Below are 23905 nucleotides of genomic sequence, written 5' to 3' on the forward strand. Positions count from 1 at the left end.
TGCCTATGATACACATTTCTTCAGTCATACACCCAAATAGGCTGCCTACCTGTGTAGAGCTGACTGACAGCCACCTTCAGGTACTCATCATTCATTTCCTGTGTCATTCAGTCTCTTACTTCATAGGTGGAAATGTACAGTCTGTCTGTCTGCTTCTGTTCTTGATTTGCTGTGTGTGGCACTGGAAGCAGTCAGCCTCTTCATTTGAGAGAAAGTTGTGTGAGAGAGAGAGAGAGAGAGAGAGAGAGAATTATTTACGCTAGGATATTATGAAAGAAGTTGCAATATTTTTATGTTTTGCAGGACTTTGTGCGTAATTGTGCACACCTGTGTTTTATTTACGTATTTGTTTTAGATTATTTATTAATGGATAAGATTCATTCTGAGGAATAGTGTCAGATGAAAAAGCAAATGTATGTGAGCATGTAAATGAGTATGTAGTGTGTCTGTTAGCATGTGCTTGTTGCAAGTAAGGGGGGAGTGGGGGTTGCATGCACATTTACGTTCATGTTCGTATGTAGTCTTTTTCCTTGATCATTTAAAGCCGTTGTGGCTGAAAGAGTGGGAAATGTAACTTGAGCAAGACACTTTCCACTGTAATCAAATCCTTGCCCAGATAGTTGGGACAACACTTGTCCCCTCTGCTGTTCTGATGGTCATAGTTGGACACAGCTGACTGTCATACATGTACACATAATCGATAATGATAACAATCAATGTTCCCTTGCCTCACCAGGTGAGTGTCGTTGTTCTGACGGTCATAGCAGGACACACCTATGATACACATACACGTGATAATAATCTTCTTCTTCTTCTTCATTCGTGGGCTGCAACTCCCATGTTAACTCATATGTACACAAGTGGGCTTTTACATGTTCGACTGTTTTCACCTTGCCATGTTGGCAGCCATACTCCATTTTCGGAAGACCGAATAATATTCACTGTGACCATGCCTCGCCAGGTGAGCTATTACTTCCCCCTGAAGACGCTGTGGCGCTCGTTCTTCTGCGCCCTCATCGCAGCCTTCATCCTGCGCTCTATCAACCCGTTTGGCAACGACCACCTGGTGATGTTCTACATTGACTACAACGAGCAGTGGTCCCTGCAGGAGTTGGTGCCCTTTATTCTGCTGGGTGCACTGGGGGTGAGCCTGTGGTTACCTCCCTTTTGATGAGATTTTATTCATTCATTCATTCTTCTCCACTCCTCTGCTGTAGGATGCTTCGTTTCATGGAGAAAAGAGTGTAGTGCAGGGATTATAGCTCATTTTCATCCATTCTTCTCTACTCCTGTAGGATGCTTCGTTTCATGGAGAAAAGAGAGTGCAGTGCAGGGATTATAGCTCATTTTCATCCATTCTTCTCTACTCCTGTAGGATGCTTCGTTTCATGAGAAAAGAGAGTGTAGTGCAGGGATTATAGCTCATTTTCATCCATTCCTCTCTACTCCTGTAGGATGCTTCGTTTCATGGAGAAAAGAGAGTGTAGTGCAGGGATTATAGCTCATTTTCATCCATTCTTCTCTACTCCTGTAGGATGCTTCGTTTCATGAGAAAAGAGAGTGTAGTGCAGGGATTATAGCTCATTTTCATCCATTCTTCTCTACTCCTGTAGGATGCTTCGTTTCATGAGAAAAGAGTGTAGTGCAGGGATTATAGCTCATTTTCATCCATTCCTCTCTACTCCTGTAGAATGCTTTGTTTCATGAGAAAAGAGTGTAGTGCAGGGATTATAGCTCATTTTCATCCATTCCTCTCTACTCCTGTAGAATGCTTCGTTTCATGAGAAAAGAGAGTGCAGTGCAGGGATTATAGCTCATTTTCATCCATTCTTCTCTACTGCTGTAGAATGCTTCGTTTCATGGAGAAAAGAGTGTAGTGCATGGATTATAGCTCATTTTCATCCATTCTTCTCTACTCCTGTAGAATGCTTCGTTTCATGAGAATAGAGAGTGTAGTGCAGGGATTATAGCTCATTTTCATCCGTTCTTCTCTACTCCTGTAAAATGCTTCGTTTCATGGAGAATAGAGAGTGTAGTGCAGGGATTATAGCTCATTTTCATCCATTCTTCTCAACTCCTCTACTCCTGTTTCATGAGAAAAGAGAGTGTAGTGCAGGGATTATAGCTCATTTTCATCCATTCTTCTCTACTCCTGTAGGATGCTTCGTTTCATGAGAAAAGAGAGTGTAGTGCAGGGATTATAGCTCATTTTCATCCATTCTTCTCTACTGCTGTAGAATGCTTCATTTCATGAGAAAAGAGAGTGTAGTGCAGGGATTATAGCTCATTTTCATCCATTCTTCTCTACTCCTGTAGAATGCTTTGTTTCATGAGAAAAGAGAGTGTAGTGCAGGGATTATAGCTCATTTTCATCCATTCTTCTCTACTCCTGTAAAATGCTTCGTTTCATGAGAATAGAGTGTAGTGCAGGGATTATAGCTCATTTTCATCTCTACTGCTGTAGAATGCTTCGTTTCATGAGAAAAGAGAGTGTAGTGCAGGGATTATAGCTCATTTTCATCCGTTCTTCTCTACTCCTGTAAAATGCTTCGTTTCATGGAGAATAGAGAGTGTAGTCCAGGGATTATAGCTCATTTTCATCCATTCTTCTCTACTCCTCTACTCCTGTTTCATGAGAAAAGAGAGTGTAGTGCAGGGATTATAGCTCATTTTCATCCATTCTTCTCTACTCCTGTAGGATGCTTCGTTTCATGAGAAAAGAGAGTGTAGTGCAGGGATTATAGCTCATTTTCATCCATTCTTCTCTACTGCTGTAGAATGCTTCATTTCATGAGAAAAGAGAGTGTAGTGCAGGGATTATAGCTCATTTTCATCCATTCTTCTCTACTCCTGTAGAATGCTTTGTTTCATGAGAAAAGAGTGTAGTGCAGGGATTATAGCTCATTTTCATCCATTCCTCTCTACTCCTGTAGAATGCTTCGTTCCATGAGAAAAGAGTGTGTAGTGCAGGGATTATAGCTCATTTTCATCCATTCTTCTCTGCTGCTGTAGGATGCGTTGTTTCACAGAGAGAAGAGAGTCTAGTAGAGGGAGGTTCGGGCAAGGGGGTACCCTTCAGCAGAAAGGACATGGTCAATGGTGGTAGTGAAGTTAGCATGAAAGACAGCCATTTAAGCATTTGGCATGCAGTGTGAATCTCCATGGGTTTGTGGGGTTTGTATTTTCAAGTTTATCCCCAGTGTAATAATACCCTTGGACCTGGTAAGCATAAGAACCACAATGTCTATTGCAGTCAGGCTTTATGCAATGTGTGTGTGTGTGTGTGTGTGGATATATATGAAATATTGAAAGTAAAGTAGATTAACACTGACAGGCCTTCAGTGATATAACAGAATGTCTAATGGTTGTTTCCCATAGGAACCTTCCCCTTTATTCTCCATGATTGTGAACAGAGGCCCTGTGCACCGACCACACAAGATACGACAATCAAACAAAAGATGTCTGCTGAGTCCATACAACTAACAAATGGAGAAGGTCTGAAAAAAGAAGTGTCAGCTGTGTAAATAGAACACTTTGATGTCAGCATTGTAGACAGTAGGTCCTTGTTCAGGGACTGGGATAAGTTTGTTTGTGTTTTTTGTGACCAGGGGTTGTTTGGCAAACTGTTCATCAAGTTCAACATCATGTGGTGTCGCTACCGAAAATTCTCCTCCCTTGGCAACTACCCCATCTTGGAGGTAAGTTCTTTTTATGTTTGTTTTTTTTTTTTTTTTGTTTGTTTGGGTTTTTTTGTTTGTTTTTTTTCGGTAAATGTGTGTGAATTTAAATCTGTCTCTGAGCAGAGGAGGAGTTTTGTTTATATCCTGCCAGACATACTGGTGATTGTGGACAGTTTGTTGAAGTATTGATTTTCACATTTGAAAGTTATCGTCTAAAATGATTGAGAGGAGGAGGGGTGTGGGGAAGTTGATCAGTCAGTTGGGGGGAACAGGGTAGATAGAGGGCAAGATCAAAGATGAATATTTGAAATAAATAGCAATACAGTTAAAGAAAATTACCTAATGAATTCCATAAAAGAGAAGGCTTTATATATCTCTGTACATGTTTATTGTTTGGAGTCTGATTCACTGTATGTTTGTGTGTGTGTGTGTGTCTGCAAAAGTCATTATTTTATTGCTTGGTATACCTTCACTTTGAGACATGTCAAGATTTTACTTTTTTAAGAAAAGGGGTAGAGGGATCAGATCTGTGCACATGTATGAATAGGGATTAAGGTGGAAAGTATGTGAAGTTAGGCAGTCACGCACACTTTTGTTGTCTGCATGTTTTTTAGTGTGTATGATATCAGACTGTATATATAACAGATAGGCATTTTTCAATTGTTTCAGCGTCTTTTTTTTTTTTCCACTGCAGATGTGGTGTAGCATATATGGATCAGTCCACACATCTGGACACCTCTTTCAAACTGAAACTGTAACTCCGCATCTGTTAGTGTTTACACTGCTTGCACATGAATATGATCAAGCGTGTAGATGTGTGTGTATGTGTACAAGGGAGTATCATTGCATGAGTGAAAGAATGTATAGTTGATGTGTGTGTGTGGGGGGGGGGGGTACACTTTCATGTCTCCACGTCAGTGCATGGTTGTGATTGTTCCCAGCATGCGTACGACAGCAGATTTTAAGTGTAATTTTGTTCATGTGTACACATGGAAGGGGTGGGAAAGGGGGGCGGGGCATGGCAGAAGAATGATGGGGGCAGAGGAGTGAGTGACGAGAGTGGTGGGGGAGGGAAAGGGGGCAGGGCATGGCAGAAGAATGACGTAGGCAGAGGAGTGAGTGACGAGAGTGGTGGGGGAGGGAAAGGGGGCAGGGCATGGCAGAAGAATGACGGGGGCAGAGGAGTGAGTGACGAGAGTGGTGGGGGAGGGAAAGGGGGCGGGGCATGGCAGAAGAATGACGTAGGCAGAGGAGTGAGTGACGAGAGTGGTGGGGGAGGGAAAGGGGGCGGGGCATGGCAGAAGAATGACGTAGGCAGAGGAGTGAGTGACGAGAGTGGTGGGGGAGGGAAAGGGGGCGGGGCATGGCAGAAGAATGACGGGGGCAGAGGAGTGAGTGACGAGAGTGGTGGGGGAGGGAAAGGGGGCGGGGCATGGCAGAAGAATGACGTAGGCAGAGGAGTGAGTGACGAGAGTGGTGGGGGAGGGAAAGGGGGCGGGGCATGGCAGAAGAATGACGGGGGCAGAGGAGTGAGTGACGAGAGTGGTGGGGGAGGGAAAGGGGGCGGGGCATGGCAGAAGAATGACGGGGGCAGAGGAGTGAGTGACGAGAGTGGTGGGGGTGGGAAAGGGGGCGGGGCATGGCAGAAGAATGACGGGGGCAGAGGAGTGAGTGATGAGAGTGGTGGGGGAGGGAAAGGGGGCGGGGCATGGCAGAAGAATGACGGGGGCAGAGGAGTGAGTGACGAGAGTGGTGGGGGAGGGAAAGGGGGCGGGGCATGGCAGAAGAATGACGGGGGCAGAGGAGTGAGTGACGAGAGTGGTGGGGGAGGGAAAGGGGTGGCAGAAGAATGATGGGGATAGAGGAGTGAGTGACGAGAGTGGTGGGGGAGGGAAAGGGGGCGGGGCATGGCAGAAGAATGACGGGCGGGTAGAGGAGTGAGTGACGAGAGTGGGGCAGAGCAGGTGTTGAGGACACTGAAGGATGGTGTGTTGTGGTGTGTTGCAGGTGCTGGTGGTCACGTTCATCACTGCCTTGCTCAGCTACCCCAACCCCTACACACGGTCAGTGCCTGCCTGCCTGTCTGCCTGTCAGTCTGTCCCTCTGTTTGTCAGTCTGTCTGTCTGTCCGACTGTCTGTCCCTCAGTCTGACTGACTGTCAACCTCTCTTGTCATTTTGTCCCTCTGTCAGTCTGTTTGTCTGTCTGTCTGTCAGCGTATGTCTGACTGTCTGTCCCTTTGTCTGACTGACTGTCAACATCTCTGTCTGTCCCTTTGTCTGTCAGTCTGTCAACCTCTCTGTGTGAATGTCTGTCAGTCTGTCCCTCTATTTGTCTGGCAGTCTGCCTCTCTGGTTGTCTGTCCCTCTGTCAGTCAGTCAGTCTGTCTATCTGTTTGTCAGTCAGCCTGTCTCTCTGTCAGTTGGTTTGTCTGTTTCTGTTGTTCAGTCAGTTTTTCTGTCTGTCTCTGTGATATTTGATGGCTTAAAGAAAACTAATATTACTGGGTTGTTGTTTTTTTTTTACAGCTGTCCCTTATTTCTTATTGTTTGTTGTTGTTGTTTTTCTTTCTGCTTCTCCCTCCACCCCTCTCTCTCCCTCTCTCTTTCTATTTTTCTTGTTCTCCCTCTCTCTCCCTCTCTCTTTCTCTTTTTCTTGATCTCCTTCTTTCTGTATCTCTCTGTCTGTCTGTATCTCTGTCTCTCTCTCTCTGTCTCTCTCTCTCTCTCTCTCTCTCCCTCTCTCTCTCTCCCCCCCCTCCCTCCCCAGTCCCCCTTGAAAGAGGGAGAAGTGGAACAGGAGTTGTGGAAACTTGCCCAAAATGGGTCTGTGTGGGAAGAGCCACTTGTCATAATGGACACTGAGAGAAGAGGAGGGCAGGGTGGGGAAGGGGATTGGGGGGGGGGAGGAGTTAGGGATGGGGGGGGGAGTTAGGGGTGGATCGGGGAGGAGTTAGGGATGGATGGGAGAGGAGTTAGGGATGGGGGGGGTAGGGGTGGATGGGGGAGGAGTTAGGGATGGGGGGGGAGTTAGGGATTGGGGCGGAGTTAGGGGTGGAGGGGGGAGGAGTTAGGGATGGGCGGAGGGAGTTAGGGATGCGGGGGCGGGGGGGGGGGGGGGGCGGGGGAGTTAGGGATGGGGGGAGTGAGTTAGGGATGGGGGGGTAGTTAGGGGCGGATGGGGGCAGGGAGTTAGGGATAGGGGGAGGGAGTTAGGGATGGGGGGGGGGGGAGGGTTAGGGATGGGGGGGAGTTAGGGGCGGATGGGGGAGGAGTTAGGGATGGGGGGAGGGAGTTAGGGGTGGGGGGGGAGTTAGGGGTGGATGGGGGAGGAGTTAGGGATGGGGGGAGGGAGTTAGGGATGGGGGGGGAGTTAGGGGTGGATGGGGGAGGAGTTAGGGATGGGGGGAGGGAGTTAGGGATGGGGGGAGGAGTTAGGGGCGGATGGGGGAGGAGTTAGGGATGGGGGGAGGGAGTTAGGGATGGGGGAGGAGTTAGGGATGGGGGGAGGGAGTTAGGGATGGGGGCAGGGAGTTAGGGATGGGGGGGAGTTAGGGGTTGATGGGGGGGGGAGGAGTTAGGGATGGGGGGGGAGTTAGGGGTGGATGGGGGAGGAGTTAGGGATGCAGGATGTGAAACAGAATGGAGGGGAGGCATGGAACATAATGCATTGTTTTATTTCACAGTGTGATTTCTCTTCTTGAATTTTAAGAGATTGTAATACAAGAATACCTTCTGTTTCTCTATGTGTGTGTGTGTCTTTTAGGGCCGTTGTTAGACATTTGTGCAGTATTGTCATGTTTGTCAAAATGTTTGATCATTTCACCAGTGATATTATCATGTCTTGAAATATTTTTGAGATTGCCTTTCAACTTATTTTGTGTATGATAATAATGTACATGTCTATCACCCACGGTTTAGGTTTGCAGTCGGTTGTGAGTCATTGATGCATACAAGTAATAATAATAATAATAATAGTGATAGTATTTATATAGCACTGAATCTTGTGCAGAGACAAATCTAAGCGCTTTCACACCAGTCATTCACACGCATACATAATTCTAAAACTGAAGAAACTGAAGACAAGGAAGATGCAGGGGAGGGAGGCTATCTTGTGAAGAGGTGGGTTTTAAGGCCAGACTTGAAAGAGCTGAGTGCGGAGACCTGACGAAGTGAAAGAGGAAGTTCATTCCAAATGCAAGGTCAAGAGACAGAGAAAGAACGGCGTCCAACAGTGGAGTGTTTGAATCTGGGTATGCGTAAACAGAGTGGATCCGAAGCCGATCGTAGAGAGCGAGATGGAGTGTAGAGGTGAAGATAGGAAGGGGCAGATTTGTGTTTGGAATGATCCACTGATTTGACGACAACCCGGTCACTTGACTTTAATTATTCATAAAGTCGGTCAGGCCTAAAGGCCTTTTGTTGTTTTCTCATTCTCCTGCATAATAATCATGACTGCAGTTTCAAATTCAGGGGTAAAAAATAAAATTTATTCTCAGCAAACTTCAACACAAAGCAGACAAACATTAGGAAGAAAAAGATCAAAACTTGCACCAGGAACCAGCTATGCCTGAACAAAGCCATCACCACTTCCCTGTTGTGAAATGCAGTGCTACACAGTCTTGGACAAATGTGTGTGTGTGTGTACATAAGTGCGTGTGTGTGTATGTGTATGACACAGAGAAAGATAAAACAAGACAGCAATATCTGGCTCATAGTGTGTACAAACTCAAGTCACACACACACACACACACACACACACACACACACACACACAACTTATTGTCTAACATGAATTCATAACCAAAAAGTGGCCAGTCTCAGCAAGAAATGTTCTGCCCAACTCACGAAACCTTCATTCCCAGCCCCAACAGCACAGGAAACGCATTTTACCAGGAAGACAAATTTCACAGGAACACTTACTGCCCTCTCCATTGTATCACAGTGCCTGTTTCCTGACATCTGTCTGAATGCACAGCATCCGCCCGGCAACTTCCCATGAACTTCTGCTGATGAAAAATGGTGTAGATATGGATTCTGCTGATGAATAATGGTGTAGATATGGATAACTGCATATTTGGACAATTGTGAAGAATTTCTCAACTTGGAATTGAATGAAAATGGAAACCAGTTCAGGACGTCACTGGTGTAAGTGGAAGACTTGGGCTGAACACAGGGGTTGTGATTGTTGACACACAATTTGTCAGAATAAACCATTGTCACTGACAACATCACAGACATGACAAATCTATTCTGCCTTGCCTTTAGCATTCAGCAAACGCCATGGACAATTCTGCAGTGCGCTGTGCAGAATCTGAGTGCAAAAAATCTAAGTTTGAAAGAGTACAGGCATCAACTTTGTCGCCATTTTCAAGTTGTTAATGTTGAAACTATGAACCCACTGACAACTTAATTTCACCTTTTTTTTGTTTTGTTTTGTTTCACCAGTTTTGATTGTTTAACAAATGCTGCTTATGTGATTTGGAGAGAATCTGTGTGGGGGTAGAAATTGCCATCAACTGGACCTGCTGAACTGTCCTTGGGCATGTGTCATTTTGTCTGAAACTGCAGTTATTCTGCACTGATATGCATACCACTTGTAATTCAGAACAAGATGCACATTATATACCATGCATTGGGTGGGTGTGTATTTGTGTGTGCAGGTTGGAAGACTTGATTTTAGGGATTGGTGCATGTGGCAGAGTGTGTGTGTCTGTGTGTGTGTGTGTGTGTGTGTGTACGTATGCAAGTATGTGTGTATATGTGTGTGTGCATGTGTGTGGTGAAGGCGGCAGTACATCGCAGGTCCTCCAGTCCTCTGTAGAGCTTCCGGGCCACTAGGATTGGGTCGGGCCAGGTTTTCTCTCAGAGCACTTGGTGGAGCGGGCAGGACTGCAGCAGATGTTCTGTTGTCTGGCCGTCTGTTTTACAGGGGCACTGCTCTGAGTCGCCGATACAGAGTTTTGTGTATGGGTGGTGTTTCAGGCGGTTGTGGCCTGTCCTGAGCCTGAAAATGGCTACCTACTCTCGACGAGTCAGCAGGTAGTACAGGTTTGCTCTGTTGTGGCATGGATGCTGCTGCTTCCGCTTGTTCTGCAGCTTGGCCTTAATGATGGTCCTAGATTCAGAGTAGCTGGTAGACCTGTCCATCTGCTCTTTCGTAGTGCCTTCCTTTGCCAGGGAGTCAGCAGTCTCGTTGCCAAGCACGTTGCAGTGGGGGGGAATCCACTGCAGGGTGACTGTGTGACTTGTGCAGAGGGAGGCGAGAGAGGACAGATCATTGAGTTCTGGATCTCTGTTGGACCAAAGGGCCTGCAAAATGGACAGGGCGTCGGTCAGGGAGACAATGTTGTGGCTGGCGTAGGGGCTGACCTTGATGTGGGCTGCTGCTGTTTTCAAGGCTTCTGCTTCAGCTCTGTAATTGGTGGGGTACAGGCCGGTAGCAAAGCAGATCTTTTCTTCTCTGCCTCCTGGATACTGAACATAGCCCCTCCGTTCTGAATGGCGTCTGCCGCAGAGCCATCAGTGTAGACGTGAGTCCAGAACTCTTTGGGGAACTGGGTGTGGAGGTATTCAGGGGTGAGGGACTTTCAGGGTCGCTTTGGGGCCAACATCAGGGATTCTGCACTGGATGAGGGGAGGGGTTCCTTCGCTCCAGGCAGGGACGGCAAGACACCTGGGTATCACTTTGGGGGCATGGTCAAGGATATCCTGATGTTGCCGTTCTAGGATCCTGCTCTGGTGTATGAAGCTCCCTCTCTTCAGCCGTCCTTTTGTTGGCTGGGACAGTCTGTCTTTCATGGGGTGGCCTTGCAACCTCTTGAACTTGGCAGCCTGGGTCAGGAGTTGGCGTCTCTGCGGTCCTCAAGGGGCTGGAGCTCTGTGAATGTTTCAAGCTCCTGAATTGGCATAGACCTCATGGCCCCTGTGATGATACGGGCAGCTTGATTCTGAACCTTGCTGATCTGTTCAAAGTTGGACTTGGCCATAGTGTCCCATGTAGTCATGCCATACTCCAGCACTGACCTGATTCTACCAGTGTACAGCCTCCTGAGGGTTGTGTTATCTGTGCCCCATGTTGTTCCTGCCAGCTTCTTCATGAGGGCAAGTCGTACTTTTGCTCTTGATTCTGCTTTCTCTGCTTGCTTCTTCCACGTCAGGCATTAGTCAAAAGTGACTCCAAGGTACGTGGGGTTGTTCTCAGCAAGCAGTTTGTCCATTGATGCGCAGGTTGGCCTTCTGTTCCTTGGGTGAGAGGTTGAAAAATTTGTCTTTTTTATTTCTAACATAAAAAACATGAAAAGACTTCATGTGTGTGGAGAAGTTCTGAAATCATGTTGTGATGGTTGTACACATTTTGTGAATCAAAGATATCAAATGATGATATTGATGATGATAATAATAATGATAGAAATGGAAATAAATGAATAGATAAATGAATGAATAAATGAATATTATTGGAAATAATTTGAGTTGTGTTATCATGGTGGTGTTGCAGAATGAACTCCAGTGCCCTGATTCGACTGCTGGTCAGTCGCTGTGGACCTGAGGATGAGATGGAGCTGTGGTCAGTATCTCTTTCCTCCACATACATACACTCACACACACACACTCACCTACACTCACACACATACATGCACACACACACTCACAAGCATCGCACATGCATGAGCCTCCTCCCCCCCACGCTCCCTCCCCCCACACACACACACAGTCCCCCCACACACACACACACCCTACACCCCCCCCCACACACACACACACACACTCACACACACACACACTCTCACACACACATTCTGTCATACATAAAATCTCTCTCTCTCTCTCTGTCTCTGTCTCTCTGTCTCTCCCCACTGTTCCACCTCTGTCTCCCTTTTTCAGTCCCTCTCCCTCTCACAGTAAAATGTCAAAGTGTCTCTAATTTCATATCAGTTCATTTAACTCCAAATCTGCTGTTGTTGTTTTTTCTGTTCCATTCAACAATAATTGTTTTCATCATTATTGCTCTGATTTGTCCCCCCCCACTGCCCCTCCCCCGTCCCCATAATGTTTGTTTCAACAAGTCCCTGCAACTTCAAATGTTGTAACTCATGGAATAGTATTGCCCATATTGACATTTGTAATGATGATATGATCTTCATTATCTTTGTTCTTTTTTCTTTTCCTTTTCACATATAACACATGTACTGTATGACAAAAAAAAAAATACAAGTCCCATCAAAGTGAAGTGTTGCTGTGTTGCTTGCCGCCAGTGATTACAACCGGAACCTGTCGACACCCCACCCGTACCAGGACAGTGCCTTGGCAGGCCCTGGGGTGCACTCTGCTCTGTGGAAGCTGTCCCTGGCCCTGCTCTTCAAAGCCATCATCACCGTCTTCACCTTTGGTATCAAGGTGGGGGCACCGGCTTTGATATTATTGATGATGACAAGTTTCTTTATGTGGTGCCTGATAAAATGATTCTGGTCCAAGCAGTTTACAGTACAATGGTTCCAGTTTACGTTTATTTGCTCTTTGGGTTATTTATTATCATTATTGCCTTTTTGGGGAGGGGTTTATTCTTCTTTTTTTCCGCATTTTATTTTATTTCATTATCTGTGGTCCTACATGTGATGGTGACTGTGTGGTCCTACATGTGATGGTGACTGTGTGGTCCTACATGTGATGATGGTGACTGTGGTCCTACATGTGATAGTGACTCGTGGTCCTACATGTGATAGTGACTCGTGGTCCTACATGTGATGGTGACTGTGTGGTCCTACATGCGATGGTGTGGTCCTACATGTGATGGTGACTGTGTGGTCCTACATGTGATGATGGTGACTGTGTGGTCCTACATGTGATGGTGACTGTGTGGTCCTACATGTGATGGTGACTGTGTGGTCCTACATGTGATGGTGACTGTGTGGTCCTACATGTGATGGTGACTGTGTGGTCCTACATGTGAAGGTGACTGTGTGGTCCTACATGTGATGGTGAATGTGTGGTCCTACATGTGAAGGTGACTGTATGGTCCTACATGTGAAGGTGACTGTGTGGTCCTACATGTGATGATGGTGACTGTGGTCCTACATGTGATAGTGACTCGTGGTCCTACATGTGATGGTGACTGTGTGGTCCTACATGCGATGGTGTGGTCCTACATGTGATGGTGACTGTGTGGTCCTACATGTGAAGGTGACTGTATGGTCCTACATGTGATGGTGAATGTGTGGTCCTACATGTGAAGGTGACTGTGTGGTCCTACATATGATGGTGACTATGTGGTCCTACATATGAAGGTGACTGTGTGGTCCTACATATGATGGTGACTGTGTGGTCCTCACGGGTGTTCAGTGCTGGCACTTTAGTTGGCCCTGCGAAAGTTCGTGAACCCAGGAAGTAGGGCATGGATATAAATAAACGCGGCTGACAAACAGGCCGCGCCAGCAGCACTCGCTGTACGCTTGTTCGGCGGTAAATCTGCTTTGTTTCTTTCGCGCATCATCTCCTCGGATGGATCGGAAATAATGACTAAAGAAGTGGTTTTCTAAAAAGAACACAAAATAAGCTTTCCATTGACTCCAAACACAATATGTTTTCTTACATAGCGGTTGTTGCAGCAACGGCTGAAACATAAATGAAGAAAGAGAAGAGAAGGATAAGCAGAAACATGATCGCAAAAATCGTTAAGTTTAAATCCCTCTCTAAGAAAACAGGCGTTTAGCACAATAACATCGTAAATACACACAGAACATATAGCATGCCTGCATGCAGATTAGCTTACCTTTTGAGTTGTGCGATTTTTCTTGGCAGCACAACAAACGTTTAAATGAGCACACTGTAGCATGGTGAGAGTGAGCAGCAGGGGGATGGAGAGCGGGGTGAGTGTCTGTCGGCTTATGGCACTGCCGTGCCCTTCATTCCACGAGAAAGACGAAGAATTTTAAGGTAAAAAAAAAAAAAATGAAACGATGATGTTGATAAAATAATGAAATTGTGTAAATCAAATCAAACTGCACTCCAATAACACAACCAGGAATAGCAATAATTCAACATTCTGTAATCACTGCAGGAAATGTGTGGATGCTGTGAAAAGGTGGGAAAAGTGGGGCGGGGCTGCGGGGCCGAGTGAAACAAAGAAGGCAGTGTCCCAGTTTGGCGCGCGGGGCCAGAAATACCGCGGCGAATGTGCCGGTCAGTACAGAGTGCGGTGGGAAAGTCTGGCATTAAAAAAATTTTGACCCAAGACGCTAGACGCTGCTCGGCCAACTAAAGAGCCGGATTTTGTGCTCGGCTGAGCAGCCGTGTACTACATGCGATGGTGACTGTGGTCCTACATGTGATGGTGTGGTCCTACATGTGATGGTGACTGTGTGGTCCTACATGTGATGGTGACTGTGTGGTCCTACATGTGATGGTGACTGTATGGTCCTACATGTGATGGTGACTGTATGGTCCTACATGTGATGGTGACTGTGTGGTCCTACATGTGATGGTGACTGTGTGGTCCTACATGTGATGGTGACTGTATGGTCCTACATGTGATGGTGACTGTGTGGTCCTACATGTGAAGGTGACTGTGTGGTCCTACATGTGATGGTGTGGTCCTACATGTGATGGTGACTGTGTGGTCCTACATGTGATGGTGACTGTGTGGTCCTACATGTGATGGTGACTGTGTGGTCCTACATGTGATGGTGAATGTGTGGTCCTACATGTGAAGGTGACTGTGTGGTCCTACACGTGATGGTGACTGTGTGGTCCTACATGTGATGGTGACTGTGTGGTCCTACATGTGAAGGTCATTGTATGGTCCTACATGTGATGGTGACTGTGTGGTCCTACATGTGATGGTGACTGTATGGTCCTACATGTGATGGTGACTCGTGGTCCTACATGTGATGGTGACTGTGTGGTCCTACATGTGATGGTGACTGTGTGGTCCTACATGTGATGGTGACTGTGTGGTCCTACATGTGATGATGGTGACTGTATGGTCCTACAAGTGATGATGGTGACTGTGTGGTCCTACATGTGATGGTGACTGTATGGTCCTACATGTGATGGTGACTGTGTGGTCCTAAATGTGAAGGTGACTATGGTCCTACATATGATGGTGACTGTGTGGTCCTACATGTGATGATGGTGACTGTGTGGTCCTACATGTGATGATGGTGACTGTGTGGTCCTACATATGATGATGGTGACTGTGTGGTCCTACATGTGATGGTGACTGTGTGGTCCTACGTGTGATGATGGTGACTGTGTGGTCCTACATGTGATGGTGACTGTGTGGTCCTACATGTGATGGTGACTGTGTGGTCCTACATGTGATGGTGACTGTGTGGTCCTACATGTGATGGTGACTGTATGGTCCTACATGTGATGGTGACTCGTGGTCCTACATGTGATGGTGACTGTGTGGTCCTACATGTGATGGTGACTGTGTGGTCCTACATGTGAAGGTGACTGTGTGGTCCTACATGTGATGGTGTGGTCCTACATGTGATGGTGACTGTATGGTCCTACATGTGATGGTGTGGTCCTACATGTGATGGTGACTGTGTGGTCCTACATGTGATGGTGACTGTGTGGTCCTACATGTGATGATGGTGACTGTGTGGTCCTACATGTGATGGTGACTGTGTCGTCCTACATGTGATGGTGACTGTGTGGTCCTACATGTGATGATGGTGACTGTGTGGTCCTACATGTGATGATGGTGACTGTGTGGTCCTACATGTGATGGTGACTGTGTGGTCCTACATGTGATGGTGACTGTGTGGTCCTACATGTGATGGTGACTGTGTGGTCCTACATGTGAAGGTGACTGTGTGGTCCTTCGTGTGATGGTGACTGTGTGGTCCTACATGTGATGGTGACTGTGTGGTCCTACATGTGATGGTGACTGTGTGGTCCTACATGTGATGGTGACTGTGTGGTCCTACATGTGATGGTGACTGTGTGGTCCACAGATACCTGCAGGACTGTTCATCCCCAGCATGGCAGTGGGGGCCATCACAGGCCGTATGATCGGTATCGGCATGGAACAGCTGGTCCTGTAAGTATGGGTCTGTGTGTGTGTGTGTGTGTGTGTGTGTGTGTGTGTGTGTGCAACCATGCAAGTCTGTGTGTGTGTTGTGTGGGCATATGTTTTGGATTGACCAAAACCATCTGTAAACCAGCATGTGAGTTTCATGCACTACCTGTTCAGGTAAAAAAAAAAAAAATCTGTGCTGACACAGTGTGTTTGTGTATGTGTGAGCCTGTTTTTAGTCTGTCAACAGATTCATTTCCGTGTCATAAAATGTTCTTGGCTTGATTTGATTTGATTTGATTTGCCCTGTGAACAGAGCCAGCCCCCTGTACTCTAACATGTGTGCGATTTGATTTGATTTGATTTGATTTGCCCTATGAACAGAGCCAGCCCCCTGTACTCTAACATGTGTGTGATTTGATTTGATTTGCCCTGTGAACAGAGCCAGCCCCCTGTACTCTAACATGTGTGTGATTTGATTTGATTTGATTTGATTTGCCCTGTGAACAGAGCCAACCCCCAGTACTCTAACATGTTTGTGATTTGATTTGATTTGATTTGATTTGCCCTGTGAACAGAGCCAACCCGACCAACCCGCTGTTCTCCAACATGTGTGAGCAAGACTCGTGTCACATCACCCCAGGCCTCTACGCCATGGTGGGCGCCGCTGCTGCTCTCGGGGGTGTCACTCGCATGACAGGTGGGTGAGGGTGGGGGTGGGAGTTCATTGTCTTGGAGGGGATGCCACGGGAGGGAGAGAGTGGACTAACACATGGCAAAGTTTCAAAGCTTTGATATGACAGAATTTTCACAAATATGGTCTTTTGTAACCATAGACACTTCCTAATTGTAGCAGTGCTATGGGCAAATGCGTATGCACAGTGGATATCCACTATAAAATCAGTATCAGTGTCACCTGGACACATACAGACTCACACACACACACACACACACACACACACACTCACACACACGCACATGCTGTACTGACTTATAGCATAGAGTACTAAAAATATTGGACAAAAAAGCAAAGTCCTCGTGCCAGTCTTCCGTGAGAAACTGTTCGTCATTCAAGTCTTGGCCTTCAGCGACATCACCAACAGCCCCATGTTTGTCTGCTGCTGGGTCACTGTCTCTGAAACCATGTGTCTCACTGCCAACACTTTCACCACTTTCATTCTCGTTAATACTGTCATAGGACAGCTCATCAGTGTCTAAAGTTTCATCGTCATTTTCATCAACACCAGAGCCAGCAGTCGTGACAGCTTCTGTCACTTCCTGAAGGGAAATCACACGGAGTTTGTAATCGGTTTCAAGCCTCAGTTCTTGCCGAAGTGGAGGGAGACGCCATCTTGTTGAGCGAGTGAGGAGGCAGGGCTGGGTGACTGCACGCTCACATGTACTCTGCTTGTACAATGGCATTCTCAGCCACAGTAAAAGTACAGGTGCACTTTTGGGTGACTGTAGAACAGAGCTGTGCTGCTTAGTTTTGCACAAGACCTCAACCTATGAGCTACCAATTTTTAAACTCAAGATACACTACAGTGCACCACAATAACAAAGTGTTTTGCACAAGAGGTATGCTATAGTGTACCTTAGTACAGAAAGAGTTAAACACACACACACGCACACACGCATTTTCTGTCTCTGACTCTCTCTCTCTCTCTCTCTCTCTCTCTCTCTCTCTGTCATCCTCTTGCTTTGTCTGTCTGTTTCAGTCTGTCTGCAGCTTCAGGCATTATTATTATATACGTGTGAATATTTATGTTTTTATTTGTGTTTATCTGAATGTCTCGTGTGTCCTTCATCATCGTCATTATCATCATCATCATCATCTCTCTCTCTCTCTCTCTCTCTCTCTCTCTCTCTCTCTCTCTCTCTCTCTCTCTCTCTCCCTCCCTCCCTCCCTCCCTCCCTCACTCTCTCATTGCATTACAACCATGTATATTTGTATATATTTTTGTCATGAATGCAAGTGTTATGATTTGAATGTCATGTTTGTATTTCTATAATCTTTTGCTATTTTGTGAATATTGTTTATTTCATTTCTCTTTGCCCTGAGGGCTGGATGTAAAAAAAGCATATTAATGCTTATTCCACTTCCGTCACTGAAAAAAGATCAGTTCGTTCGTTCTTTCTCTCTCTCTCACTGTAAAGGTGGCTTGTTGCAGTGTCGCTGGTGGTGATCATGTTTGAGCTGACCGGAGGGCTGGAGTACATCGTGCCCATGATGGCCGCCGCCATGACCAGCAAGTGGGTGGGAGACGCTCTGGGCCGTGAAGGAATGTATCCTGTTGAACAGTGGTCCTCACTGAGTCGCTGCACCAGCCAGTGTTTTAGATAGATAAGATACCACTTTATTGTCTGTACAGTTGGGCCAACAACAAAGTGAGAGCTGTATCATCAGCAGTTTCTCCATTGCAATGAGAAATCATTTATAGCTTCATCTTTAGTGAAGGACTATGACTCTCAAACTAGGAAGCAAAATTGCATTGGCTCTTAGTGCTGCAGCCATGGGGGCTAGTTGGCCTTTGGGAACCATTCCAGTGCTGACTGTCCTAAAAAAAAAAAAACTCTTAGCCGAGAGAGTGGGGATGTAACTTGGGCAAGGTGCTCTCCACTACAGTCAAATTCTAGCCCAGATAGTCAGGGCAGCAGTTGCATTCTCTGCTGTTCTGATAGTCATAGTCGGACTGGCTATCATACATGATTGTCTGTAAATTCACAGGGCCGTGAAGGGGTGTGTCCTGTCACACAGTCGTCATCACTGAGATACTGCAGCCATCACAGTGTTTTAGATCAGGGCTGAACATACATGTAAAGTTACTGCAACCACCACAGTGTTTTAGAACAGGGCTGAACATACTTGTAAAGTTACTGCAACCACCACAGTGTTTTAGAACAGGGCTGAGCGTACATGTAAAGTTACTGCAACCACCACAGTGTTTTAGATCAGGGCTGAACATACTTGTAAAGTTACTGCAGCCACCACAGTGTTTTAGATCAGGGCTGAACATACATGTAAAGTTACTGCAACCACCACAGTGTTTTAGATCAGGGCTGAACGTACATGTAAAGTTACTGCAACCACCACAGTGTTTTAGATCAGGGCTGAACGTACATGTAAAGTTACTGCAACCACCACAGTGTTTTAAATCAGGGCTGAACATACTTGTAAAGTTACTGCAACCACCACAGTGTTTTAGATCAGGGCTGAACATACTTGTAAAGTTACTGCAACCACCACAGTGTTTTAGATCAGGGCTGAACGTACATGTAAAGTTACTGCAACCACCACAGTGTTTTAGATCAGGGCTGAACGTACATGTAAAGTTACTGCAACCACCACAGTGTTTTAGATCAGGGCTGAACGTACATGTAAAGTTACTGCAACCACCACAGTGTTTTAGATCAGGGCTAAACATACATGTAAAGTTACTGCAACCACCACAGTGTTTTAGATCAGGGCTGAACATACATGTAAAGTTACTGCAACCACCACAGTGTTTTAGATCAGGGCTGAACATACTTGTAAAGTTACTGCAACCACCACAGTGTTTTAGATCAGGGCTGAACATACATGTAAAGTACTGAACATGTGAACAAATGTATAACACAGTTTCTGGTCACATTCAAACTAGAACTGTTGTCATATGATTTAAGGCTTGAAAAGTGTCGGTTTCATGCTGATTCACTCCTGTTATTTGATGCTGAAAAAATTTCACAACAGGAAACAGAGAAACCCGCGGTCAGAATTCAGGCTTGACTTTTGTTGTGAAATATGTCTTTTTAAAAATCTTCTTGTGTCCTAGAAGGGCTGGTGTTATGAATGTTCATTGTTGTGAAATGTGTCTTCTTTTAAAATCTTGTGTTCTAGAAGGGCTGGGGTTACAAAAGTTCATATTGTGTATTGTTTGCACGGCGTGTTGTGGAATGTGTCTTTTTAAAATTTTGTGGAGGGCTGGGCTTGTAAACATAGATATTTTGTGACTTTGACATGGCGTGTTGTGGAATGTGGCTTTTTAAAATTTTGTGGAGGGCTGGGCTTGTAAACATAGATATTTTGTGTCGTTGCCATGGCGTGTTGCGGAATGCTCTTTGACCCAGTCAGTTACGATGCCCACATATCACTGAACGGCTACCCCTACTTGGACAGCAAGGAGGAGTTCACTCACACCACTATAGCTGCTGACGTCATGCGGCCCAGGTACGTGCGCTCTCACTTTGCAGCTTGTAGGGTTGGGGTTCGGTTTTCTCTGATGACCATGTGTGTTCTTTCCTGTGATGTTTTTTTTTCCACATGCAAGAAGCACATTAAGAGCAATTTAGGGGCTGGAGGCTAGTTTGTTTGGGGGGTTTTTGTTTACTTTTTGGGGGGTCAACAGATACATGAGCAGTTATCTCTCAACGCTTTTTTCAATTCTTGTTTTTTTTCTATATACACTATTTTCTATTAAGCTGTTGGCTTGAAAAAAAAGTCATGTTGTGTAACCGTGGCATGCTGGACTTGGGAGAGGCACAAGGGAGGTAAGGGCAGGGTTAGTGATTCCTGATCAGTGGGACACACAGTTTGCTCCCTTTATATGGTATTGTATTACATTCTGTCACAACAGATTTCTGTGTGTGAAATTCAGGCTGCGCTTCCCAGGGAGAACATGTTGCTACAATTCATGGCCACCCTTTTTTTTTTTTTTTTCTTTTTTTTTTTTTTTCTTTTTTTTTTTTTTTTTTCATCATCGTTGGGGTGTTTCCATCTTGTATAAAAACTGCAGGTGTTTTTTGCACAAGTCGTGATCAGAATGAGGTATTGATGTGCGACATAGATGTGTTTAAAGACGGCAGTTTGTGAAGGTTACTATCCTCCTCATCACATGCAACAGTTGCAGAGTCAGACTGAACGTTCATTGTCCAGCACATAGATTTTTGTTTGAGTTCACTTCATTCGTCTTTAACACTGAATGGTGTTCGTTGTTAAGCCCTTGCACATGGTGCATTTTTGACATTTCCTTCAGTGTCTGTCTTGCAGTTTACATTTTCATGTCTGCCGTTTGTGTGAATGTGTTCACTGAATTGTGTATATGGTCATGAAACTGGTTTGTATTTGTTTTAATTGTTTGTTTTTGACTATACACATGTGTCTGTTTATTCTTTCTCCTGACACTAATGACTTTTTGGGGTTGTTGTTGTTGTTTTTTTAAATGTTCTTCTCCTTGTTTCAGTTGCTCATGATCTGTCTGTCTGTCTTTGTGTGGGTGTGTGTTCTGCCTGCCATCTCTTCCAGAAATTCCACATGATTCTCAGGCATTCACATGTATTATTATTTTGCTGACTTACCTTTGAAGTTTTCTTGGCAACTGCTTGTTGGACAGTAGCTATTAGTGAGACCTTTTCAGTTATCCCCTTCGTTAGCATGTGAAAGAAAGGGCCAAAGGTCAAGGTCATTTGGCACAATAGGGGAAAAAAATTCAATAAGCTCATCTAGTTTTCATCAAACTTGGGTGTTGTGAGTGGCCATGGTAATAGCATGGTCCCCACTAAAATCTAAAAGTCAAGGTTAAAGTGTGGCATTTCTTACTAACAGGAAAAGCTTGTTATAGAAGAAAGATAACTGCATATTATCTTCACCAAAAGTTGTGCAGTGACTGGTTAGAGCCAAAACATTAACTGTTTCAAATGTCAGCATAGGAAGTCAAGGTCACAATAGTGTGCAATAAATAAACAATGTGCTGTTGTGAAATGGCTGGTTAACCAAGCAGCACCCTTTTCTGAAGTCTCCAGTCCTTGTTTTTTTTAACTCTCAACTTCAAACGAAACAAATAGGGCCATGACGGCAGCATTTTACCACTGCTAACGCATTGAAATGTTTGTAACAGAAGGTTCCTTCATATTGAAGGGGTAGATGAAGACAAAGAACACTGTATTTTTAATGATGAAAGCTACAGGCTGGGCCATTTCAGATGCCCACTGGACACCAGACCGGGTCTCTGATGGGGAATGAAAGGGAGAAAAGCTGGCCACCCTGTATAAGTTACGTGGGCATCATCATCATCATTATAGTTGTGTACATTTATATAGTGCCCTTACTCTTCAAGAGCTCAGAGTGCTTTACATGAAAGAAAATATTACAAACTGCGTAAATCATTCATGACCACTCTTTCTCAAAAACCACTCCCTCCCCCCACTCTCACTCTCCCACTCTTCGTGCAAGCAAAGTGAGCTGACGTGTGTGGTGGTGTTGGAGAAGAAGGAAGCTGAGAGTGTTTATAGAAGGGTTGTTTTTTTGTGTTTTTTTGTTTTGGTTTTTTTTTTTAGTGAAAAGCGGAAAGCAGAGATTGAATCAGAAGTACGGATATGATGAGGAAGGTTGTTCCAGGTATGAAGAGCAGCGAAGAGGAAAGAAGTTCACCATAGGTTCTTGTATTGACACATACCATGGGTCTGGAAGGCCTTGCCTCTCTTTCTTTTTTTTTTCTTTTTTTTTTTTCTTTTTTTTTTTTGTCTCATTTTTGACTCACTTGTGTAAACAAAGTGAGTTTATGTTTTAACCCGGTGTTCGGTTGTCTGTGTGTGTGCCTGTGTGTCTGTGTGTCCGTGGTAAACTTTAACATTGACATTTTCTCTGCAAATACTTTGTCAGTTGACACCAAATTTGGCATAAAAATAGGAAAAATTCAGTTCTTTCCAGTCATCTTGTTTAAAACAATATTGCACCTCTGGGATGGGCACAAAAAATTTTTAAAAAGAAGCCTAATTATATGCAAACTGCATATACTGTTATATTTATATTTTTTGTATTCTCTAAACTTGGCACTTTGATCTGATATTCTGACCCAACAACTAGAGCAGTCATTTTTTTCATTTTTTGTTCAAACAGGAAATTCTTTTGCCAAGCATGGAAGTTTTATTTACTTTGCAAACGTTTTGGTGCAGATAGTAAAAAAGGGAAATTACTCTGTAATTAATGCTAGGGGACTTAATTTATCACAAGTGAGTCTTGAAGGCCTTGCCTCTCTTGTTCATTTTGTATTGCTCTTGTTTGAACACACTGTGATCGGAGGCCTGTTGTGTGTCATGAAATGTGTTTTGCTTGTATTTCGATTCTGACCACGTGACAGATACTGGAGATATGGGATTGGAGTGTAAGTTGGTTTCTGGCTCTGTCTGTTCAGTTGTTTAATGCTCTACATGGATAGTTGACTGTGTATGGCTTTTTTTCTGTGAAAACAGTCTTCCCCTTCACCCTGAAATATGTGTAACTTCCACATGATTTTTTTTGTTTGTTTTGTTTTCTTTTACTTTGCTCTTGTATTTTGGTTCTGATCACTTTTTTTCTTTTTTTTTATGTGAGTTTTCAACACTGTGATCGATGTGAAGTTTAAAGTTTGAAATGCTTACAAACTAGAAAATGAAATATTTATAGACCTTAAGTACTTCACTTTTTTGACTCGCTTGTGTAAACACAGTAGATCCGTGTAATCACTTTGTCTCAGTTATGAGCGGGTCTTTGTGTGTGTGTCCGCACGTGTGTGTGTGTATCTGTGTGTTAGTGTGTGTGTTTGTGTGTGATAAACATTAATGTTGGCATTTTCTGAGATGCGACAGATGGTGTAGGAATGGCATTTGATGGGATGACAGCGATGGGGAGGGGAAGGGGGGGGGGGGTTTGGGGGGCTGAGGAGAAAAAGCTGACAGTGAAGTCAGCGAGACCTTTCTGAACACCTTGAGGACGATGAAATGACATGGTCAGAGGTTATGGTCACCGCTTGGCAAAATACCAACGGCTGAATGGAGCTCAGATTCTACATCCAGTTCTGAAGACCTTGCAGTGTCCAGCTCTCCCTGGAGTTTCTCATCACTGGTTGAGTAACAGGTTGATTTGGATGAGGTCGGGGTCACGACACAGGGCATCAGAAGAAAGGCATGTGGTTAACAGAGGAAGGTCTTCCTCTCCCTGGAGTTTCTCATCACTGGTTGAGTAACAGGTTGATTTGGATGAGGTCGGGGTCATGACACAGGGCATCAGAAGAAAGGCATGTGGTTAACAGAGGAAGGTCTTCCTCTCCCTGGAGTTTCTCATCACTGGTTGAGTAACAGGTTGATTTGAATGAGGTCGGGGTCACGACACAGGGCATCAGAAGAAAGGCATGTGGTTAACAGAGGAAGGTCTTCCTCTCCCTGGAGTTTCTCATCACTGGTTGAGTAACA

At 45.1% G+C, this 23905-nt stretch overlaps 1 protein-coding gene across 3 annotated transcripts in view; it reads left to right on the top strand.

Moving 5' to 3' along the window:
* The window catches only part of LOC143284054 (H(+)/Cl(-) exchange transporter 4-like), a 159886-nt gene that overhangs the window by 117155 nt on the left and 18826 nt on the right, over positions 1 to 23905 (top strand). For all 3 annotated transcript variants that reach the window (XM_076590661.1, XM_076590663.1, XM_076590662.1), the window contains 9 exons: positions 962 to 1144; positions 3609 to 3698; positions 5688 to 5743; positions 11177 to 11245; positions 11934 to 12075; positions 15639 to 15724; positions 16279 to 16400; positions 17872 to 17986; positions 19812 to 19907. In XM_076590661.1, coding sequence (XP_076446776.1) covers positions 962 to 1144; positions 3609 to 3698; positions 5688 to 5743; positions 11177 to 11245; positions 11934 to 12075; positions 15639 to 15724; positions 16279 to 16400; positions 17872 to 17986; positions 19812 to 19907 — 959 coding nt within the window. The remainder of the gene's footprint in view (positions 1 to 961; positions 1145 to 3608; positions 3699 to 5687; positions 5744 to 11176; positions 11246 to 11933; positions 12076 to 15638; positions 15725 to 16278; positions 16401 to 17871; positions 17987 to 19811; positions 19908 to 23905) is intronic.

Source organism: Babylonia areolata, chromosome 7, assembly GCF_041734735.1.
Source record: "Babylonia areolata isolate BAREFJ2019XMU chromosome 7, ASM4173473v1, whole genome shotgun sequence".
Taxonomy (NCBI): domain Eukaryota; kingdom Metazoa; phylum Mollusca; class Gastropoda; order Neogastropoda; family Buccinidae; genus Babylonia; species Babylonia areolata.